Below are 8,670 nucleotides of genomic sequence, written 5' to 3' on the forward strand. Positions count from 1 at the left end.
GTGTTTGACTGAATTTTTATGTCATAACATTGAGACCATCAGGAAATGTTTCTAGTTGTGCATTTCTAGTTGTAGAAATTAGAAAAGAGAGTGTTTTCATTGTTGAAGGTTTTGCATCAAGGAACTAATTTATATGTATTGCAAACCTGTATACAGAGGTAAGCAGGACTTTCTTTCTCCCAAGTTATCAGGCCCTACCCAGTTGTAGTGAGTGGGTTAGGATTGTATTACAGTTTGGCCACTAGCTATACTTAGGTGGGTCTAGATAAGTTTAGTATACACTGTTGCGTTTTGACTTGAGTACATTTGATCCCAGAACAGCTGGCTACATAAGCCAGAATGTTTTAAATTCAATTTTAACATTCCAGAGAATAAAACATTCAAAAGGTGGGCAGGCACATGTATTCCAGGTGGATGAGTTGTGATCTGGTTCCCACTTTGCCACTAGCTCCTAGTTAGCCACTCCACCTGTAGCGCAGGTATATTTCCTCACAGGGTTTTATCTTCTTTATCCTCTTTGGAAGCAAAATGTCAGATGTGATTATAATTGAAATACTGCTGTGTAATGAAGGGCCTGGTTAGAATGCTTATTTTTCAAAACAGAAGAGCTTTGATTTTTTCTGATTATAAAAGTAAATCGTATTGTAGAAATTTTAAATAATGCAAAAATTTAAACAATATATTTAAACAAAAAGCACATATAATGTCCACCACACAAACCTGTTGGCATGTATCTTTCTAGATGTTTACAACAACAATGTGTATACATATATGGATACTGAATTTTATGGATCTCTCTTAATAATATATGTGGATATCTTCTTTGCCAATAAATATGTTATAATTTGTAACTGGTACATAGAATTCTGGGAGCTCTGGTGGCATAGTGCCTAAGGCATTTGTCTGCTAACCAGAAGGCTGGTGATTCAAACCCACCAGCCACTCTTTGGAAGGAAGATTGGGCAATCTACTTCCACAGTGATATTGCCTCGGAAACCCAGCGAGGCAAGGAGACATCGCTATGAGTTGGATCTGACTTGATGGCAGTGAGTTTTTTTTTTTTTTTTAAACATAGAATTCTACTTCATGGATGTACTATAATATATATTAAACCAATCTTCTGTTGATATCAGAGTATCCCCAAGTTTTCATGAATTTGAGTGTGACAAATGCTCTTACAGGAGGTTCGTATGACTTAGATCATAATTCAGAGATGGAGAAATCAGGCTCATCTTCTACCATTTCTGAGCAGCAGCTGCAGAAGGAAGAAGGGATGAGGAACACCAAAATGGCTGAGCAGAGTCTCATCTCATCAGAGAAATGGCTTCAACTGCATGGGCTTAAGAGCAACAAATTGACCTTGAAACAGATCTTATCACAAATTGGATTCCCACATTGTGAAGGTATAGTATTTGCAAACAATGTTGGTTGGAAAATCCAATGACATTTTTTCCCTTATCCTTAGACCAGGCAGTGTTAATTCTTTTTATTATTGTTTTTATTGTGATGTAGGTGCAGATTTACAAAACAGATTCATATTACTCACTTCATGCACATTTGGTTTCATGGCCCCGATTACAATCCCCAACCATAAAAAGCTCTCTTTCCATCCCCTTGCTGTGACTATCCCTTCCATGTGCCCTTCTTGTCTATGCATTCCTGCCTGTCCAACTTACCCTCTATGCAAATGCTATCCTTCTTATGCCTCATGGTTTATTGGTCTAGGGGTTGTATCTCCTTAGATGAGCACATCTCCCTGGAGTAGGTGTTCTGCTTGTAGGTCTTTCTACTATTTGGCCAAGAGCTAATCCACAGACGTGAGTCCAGTTTCAGGCCTGAAGAATAACCTGGGGCCATGGTCTTGGGGTTCCACCAGTCTCTATCCAACCAGTAATTCTGGTCATTTTTGTGTTTTTGAATTTTGTTCCACATTTTTCCTTTCACTTTATCCAGGATCTCCAATTTTGATCCCTTTCTGAGTGGTTGGTTTTGGTAGCCTGGCACAATCTAGTTCTTTTGGTCTCAGGGTCATGAAGGCTGAGACCCCCATGGCACATCATACTCTTGGACTTATTGTTTCCACATGACCTTGATTTTCTTCACTCTTCTTTGCTCTAGACAAGAGGAGACCAATAGTTATATCTTAGACAGATGCTTGGTAGTAGCCCAGTTGCTACTCACCAAAGTAGGAAGTAGAACAAGATTTTTATGTATTATATTGTGCCAGTTGAGCATAATGTTCCCTGAGGCTATGGTTCTGAGCCCAAAGGCCTGATGACTCTCTCCCTCAAGGTGTTTGGTTGTTTCTGAGAAGCTACTGCAATCTTGTCTTCTGTTACTTCTGTACTGTATATTAATATTTTTGTAGCACAAGTACATTTTTAGGACTATCATCAGCCAAATCTATTTTTGGTCTTGAGTACATTCCTGTTTGCCTACCCACACCTGATCTTCTCACTTGTCTATGCATTTACCCTAAGCCTAGTGTTTGCAGCTACTGGTAATGCAGTGTTATGCATGTAATAGTATTTGCCTGTTATCTATATCTTTTGTGTACGTTTCTGTGTCCTTCTTTTCCCTATTGTTACTGCGCTGGTCACACTTTTGTTATATCGTCTTTCTCTTTGCCCAAATCTACATGTGACTCTTGACTAGTCAGATATTTTCCCTCCCTTTCTCTCCCATTGCTGGTAACCAACAAAGTAAATTTACTTCCCTGAGTAAACCTTTCCTTGACTTTTTATGGTGATGAACTCATACAATGTTTGCCTTTCTGTGATTAACTTATTTCATTCAGCATAATGTCCTCCAAATTCATTATTGTTATTAGGTGATTCATCGATTCTTCATTGTTCTTTAATACTGCATGCTATTCTGTTGTGTGACTATACCATAGTTTGGTTATCCATCTGTTGATGGGCCCTTAGGTTGTTTCCATTTGTTTGCTATAGTGAATTGTGTTGCATTGAACATGGCTGTGCATATGTCTATTTGTGTTCTGGATCTCACTTCTTTAGGATATATTCCTAATAATGGAACTACTGGATCAAATGGTATTTTTATTTTCAGTTTTTTGAGGAAACAACATACCATATTCCACAGTGGCTGTACTATTTTACAGTACCACCAGCAGTGTGTGACAGTCCCAATCTCTCCACACCCTTGTCAGCATTTGTTATTTTCTGTCCTGTTGAACCTTGCTATTATTGCTGGGGTGAAATGATATCTCGTTGTTTTGATTTGCGCGTCTCTAATGGCTAATGATTGTGAGCACTTCCTCATGTGTTTGTTGCCTGTATATCTTTAGTGAGGTGTCTGTTCATGTCCTTTGCTCATTTTTTAATTAGATTGTTTGTGTTTTTGGTGTTGAGGTGTTGAAGTTTTCTATAAATTTTGGAGATAAGTCCCTTGGCAGATGTGTCATAGCCAAATATTTTTTCCCCAATATGTGGGTTCTCTTTTTGCCTTTTTGGAGAAGTCTTTTGATGCACATAAGAATTTAAATTTTTAAAATTCCCAGTCATGTAATTTCTCTTATGTTGCTTGTGCATTTTGGGTTATACTTGATAGTCTATTTATGCCATAAATTAAGGCCCATAGGTTTGCCCCTATTTTATCTTTGATGAACTTTATGGTTTTGGGTTTTACATTTAAGTCTTTGATCCATCTTGAGTTCATTTTTGTGTATGGTGTGAGGTGCGGATCTGTGATTTCATTTTTGTGTTTCATTTCATTCTGTGTTTCATTTTTCTGTAAGTGGAGATCCAATTTTGTCAGCACTATTTGTTAAAGCTCTCTCTTCCCCATTTCATGGGTTTTGGTCCTTTGTCGAAGATTAGCTGTCCGTAGAGGATGGATCTATTTCTGGGTTCTCAATTCTGTTCCACTGGTCTATTTGTCTGTTGTTATACTAATACCATGCTGTTTTGACTACTGTGGCTGTATAGTAGGTTTTGAGATTGGGGAGTGTGAGACCTCCTACTTTGTTTTTCTTCTTCAGCAGTGTTTTGCTTATCCCGGGTCTCTTTCCTTTCCATATAAAGTTAGTGCTTGGTTTTTCCATGTCCTTAACAGGCAGTGTTAATTCTGAAGACCCCTCAAAACCACAGGTCTCTAGGCTTGTGTTGATAATGTTCCCCTATCCTTAAAAAAATGTTTGCATATGCTCCTCCAATATAGGTATATCTATTTGTGTTGTATAGATGTGCAATTGTCAGTCTACATATTAGTAATATATACTCCAAAACCAAACCAAACTCACTGCCAATGAGTTTATTCCAACTCATAGCCACCCCCATTGGGTTTCCAATGCTGTAAATCTTTGTGGAAGCAGACCACCTCATCTTTCTTCAGTGGGACAGCTGGTGGGTTCAAACCACCAACCTTTTGGCTAGCAGCCAAATTCCTTAACCACTATACCACTAAAGCTTCTTAGTAATATGTACTAATAATGTTTAATCTCATTCTTTCTTTTAAGATGAAGTTAAAAAAAAAAAAAAACCAAAACTAGAAGATATTTATTTTTATCCTTACCCCAGCAGATGTCTTGATCATCCCTTGGGATATATAAAGCTCTTTTGGAGGCCATTGATTAAGACAATATCTGTGTGTGGTTTCTGTCCCCCAAGGGAAATATATAAATTATGTGGATATATTTTTTTGGGTGACAACAATAACCATGGAGTACTACTGGGATGTAAGTCTGGGGACCAGGGATATCAAGTGTCTTACTGTGTGGGATACCCCACCTAGCAGGAACTATCCTATACAAAATATTAGTAATACCTCAGCTGAGTAGCACCCCTTTAATTAGGGCAATTTCCATCATGAAAGGAAGATTGGACAATCTACTTCCATAGTGATACTGCCTTGGAAACCCAAGGATGGGTGGCTATGAGTTGGGTCTGACTTGACGGCACATAACAACAACAACAGGATTTTACTAAGTAATTCTGACATTAGTCAATTACTTAACTGATTAAGCAAATATTTATTGAGTAGTCATTAGGTGGTCTAAGGCATTTGGCTGCTAACCAGAAGACTGGTGGAAGGAAGATTGGGCAATCTACTTCTGTAGAGATACCACCTCGGAAACCCAAGGAGGGGTTGCTGTGAGTCGAATTGACTTGATGGCAGTGAGTTTGGTTTGTTTTGGAGTTTAGTCATTAATACCAGGCTAGGTGAAATGAAGGATTTAAAGATGATTAAGATACAGCCTCTTCCTTAGAGAGTTCACAGTCTGTTTGGGGCACAGACATAAAAATCTAAGAGAAGTGGGCAGGGGGCTTGTGCTGAATGCGGCCCAGGTGTTGGTGTACTTGGGATTCTGATGTGTGGCAGAGGATGCTAAATTCCTGTTGTAGCTATGGGGCCAGTGTAAGGGTCCTTCCAAGGTCAGAGGCTAAGCAGTAGGCTGGGTGAAAAGACATTTGTCTAGGGCTAGGCAGGGTGGGCTTTACTTTAGTACTACTTTGCTTTTCTTCCAGGGACAGAGGGAAGAGGTATGGGTGAAAAATAAGATACCAATTTATGTATAGTGATAAATTACAGAATATGTCTTCCACTTACTCCTTCTTCCTGAGCTCATCCCTTCTCTTTCTCTCATTTTTCTACCATTGCAGTGTGTGAGTCATCCTATGTGTTACCCAGACAGGCTATCAGATACAGGTCTACAGTAGCCATGAGAAAGAAGAGAAAGACAATTTTATTGCTTTTCAGTGCTTGATAATGTGAATAGTGTGAGCTACCCTGATAAAGACTTTATGTTTTTCAATTTAGTAGGGTTGAAAAACAAACCAAACCAAACTCACTGCCATCGAGTTGATTCTGACTCATAACGACCCCCTTTGGATTTCCAAGGCATTAAATCTTTACATAAGTAGGTTACCAGTCTTCTTCTGTGGAGTGCTGGTGGATTTGAACCACCAACCTTCTGGTTAGCAGTCAAATGCCTGAGGCACTACACCACCAGTAAGGTTGAAAGAAACCAACATTTATCATGTAACTTTGTCTCTTCAAGGAATCAGTTGGTTAAGAGGAGAATGTAAATACTTGGAGCTGTGTCAGTATTTCTCTGAAAAACAAATTTATCAGATCATGAGACTAGAACAGACTCACAGAAGGAGCTGGGACTGTGCTTGATATGACCCTAAACCCAGACCAGGGTTAACCTGGGAAATTAATGAAAGGAGTGAAAAGGATACAAATAATAAGTCTAAAAGGCGTTCTTGGATCCCACTAAAGGGGTCCCAAACTGTAGAAAGTATACTAAGGAACCATAGACTCCAAGGATGGAAATGGACATAAGAAATACCCCAGATCAGTTTTCTCCTTGTTGCTACCATAGTCCATAGGAGGTGTTTTTCCAGGCTTAGCTTGACAGGCAACTTGGACAGCTGCAGCTGATAGTTGTTTTCCTCTGTGCTATGTGCCTATTTCAGAGTGGTGATGATTGGAAAGCTGTGAGACTATGTTCTATTCAAAAGTGGGCTGGAAGGGAGGGAAACGCTGGTCCATGTCAATATGAGTTAATAAAGTGGGGTTGAAGGGTGACAGGTGGACAGTAGTCAGGCCTTATGGTAGCAGCAGGAGGAAAAGTAAAGTAGAAGGATACTGCTCTGGGTCTCATGGGCCTGCCCACCACTGTCTGCCTAACCAGTTTACTAGGAGCCACCAACAAGGTGACTTGAGGGAAAAGGTTTAATAAACATGGTTCCATGCTGATGTAAGAGAAAGGGTGACTTCAGCAAGACATATCAGCTCTGCCAGCTGCCCTCCCCTTCCCTACTCTAACTCACCCTTTTAATAGCTTGTTTCTCTCCAAGGACACAGGCTGGTTGGAAGCCCAGGGATTTCCCACTTCTTGAACTGGATGTAGCAGGGAGAAATTTTGGCAATTGTTGACAAGATCTTAGTGCTCTGAGTTGAAATACTTTAGCTCTTTTCTCTATAAAACACTGTCCCACTTGTTGCCCTTTTGCTTCATTCATAGTCTGGGTGATCTTGGTCAAGCTATTTAATAACTGTGTGCTTAAGCTTTCTCATATGTAGCATGAAGACAATAATGGAACTTATCTGAAACGGTTGTTTTGAGAATTAAATGAGTTACTATTATACTTAAAATAGTGCCTGGCACATGGTTAAGTCCTCCATAACTATCAATTATTATTAGCTCTGGGCCAGTGTCATTTTGATAGTAGATCAGTTAGATCAGACTTCTAATCTTCATAAGCAAAAACAAGAGGAGGGAGGTCCTCTAGAAAGTGGAGATTGTTTCTGGGAAATAGAAAATGGTTTCAAAACATTCTGATATGGTATAGTCACTGACAGACTTAACTTGTTCAGATCCTTCACCAGTTTCATTGGCAGCTCTGTCCCATGTTAGTAATAAGGAAGGTTCAGGGCATTTGGTTGTTAGAGTCTGGGCTGGAGGCCCATCCAAATGACAAGAGCTTGCTCTACAGGGCTCAGGCCATCCTTTCTTGTAGATCTCTTTACAGGAGCTAGTACAGCTCTGTAATGTCCAAAATACCTTTTGATCAGGGATCTGCTGGAGTTTGGGCCTGTGGGCTTCCTATACCAGAAAACAGACTGAGAGCAGTTTTATCTCATTTTTAAAGTAATTACAATTCAACCATTAATATTAACAAAAGTAGCAGTTCTTTATATTTTGTTAAGAATTTTTTCTAAGTTCATAAGGGATATTAACGAAAAACCAAACTCACTGCTGTTGAGTCAGATCCGACTCACAGCGACCCCTCCTTGGGTTTCTGAGGCAGTATCATTATGGAAGTAGATCACCCTATCTTCCTTCCGAGGAGTGGCTGATGAGTTTCAACCACCAGACTTCTGGTTAGCAGTCAAATGCCTTAGGCACTATGCTACCAGAGCTCCCTAAGGGATGTTAGTCTATAATTTTCTTAGGTGTGAGTTTAGTTAAAGATTCATTTTTGACTATGGATATTCAATTATACAAGCACCATTTATTGGAAAATAACTATCCTTCCTCTATGAATTTTTTTTTTTAATTGTGATTTGGGTGAGAGTTCACAGATCAAATTTACTTTCCATACAGCAGCTCACATACATTTTGTCTCATGCCATTGATTACAATTTACTACAATGCAACAGCTCCCCTCCCACTTCCTCCCCATAGTTACCTCTTCCTTGTGTCTTTCCCTCCATGCACTCCTGCCCCCTGAGCTGTCTCCCTGTACATACACAATCTTTCTATTCTCCCGTGATTGTTTTCTCCAAGGAGGGTATCTACCTAATGTAAATCTTTGCCTCATATGCCTGTCTTTAGTTTGGCTGCAAGCCACAGGAGTAGGTTCAGTTCTAGACCTGAAGGGCAGCTTGGGCCATAGTCTCAGTGGTTCCGTAAGGCTCTATCAGACCAGCAAAGCTGGTCCCTTTTCTTTTTTTTTCCTCAAATGATGTTGAGTTTTGTTCCACATTGTTCTTCCTCTCTATCCAGGATCTCCTACATATATCCCCCTCCGAGTAGTTGACAGTGGTAGCTGGGCACCATCTAGTTCTTCTGATCTCATAGTCATGTAGGCTGAGGATGGCATGGTGTACCAGTCGCTTGGACTAATTGTTTCCATAAATCTTTGGCTTTCTTCATTCTTTTGGTCTGGAAAAGGAGAGACCTATCATTGCATCTAGATA

General features: G+C 39.7%; 1 protein-coding gene across 1 annotated transcript in view; it reads left to right on the top strand.

Annotated features, from left to right (window-relative positions):
- The first annotated feature begins 1,213 nt into the window (after positions 1-1,213).
- VWA3B (von Willebrand factor A domain containing 3B) overlaps positions 1,214-8,670 on the top strand; it is a 431,643-nt gene continuing 424,186 nt past the window's right edge. Inside the window, exon 1 of the mRNA XM_042783482.1 lies at positions 1,214-1,403. Coding sequence (XP_042639416.1) covers positions 1,214-1,403 — 190 coding nt within the window. The remainder of the gene's footprint in view (positions 1,404-8,670) is intronic.

Source organism: Orycteropus afer, unplaced genomic scaffold (assembly GCF_000298275.1).
Source record: "Orycteropus afer afer isolate SDZICR_OR568_19922 unplaced genomic scaffold, OryAfe1.0 scaffold00017, whole genome shotgun sequence".
NCBI lineage: Eukaryota > Metazoa > Chordata > Mammalia > Tubulidentata > Orycteropodidae > Orycteropus > Orycteropus afer.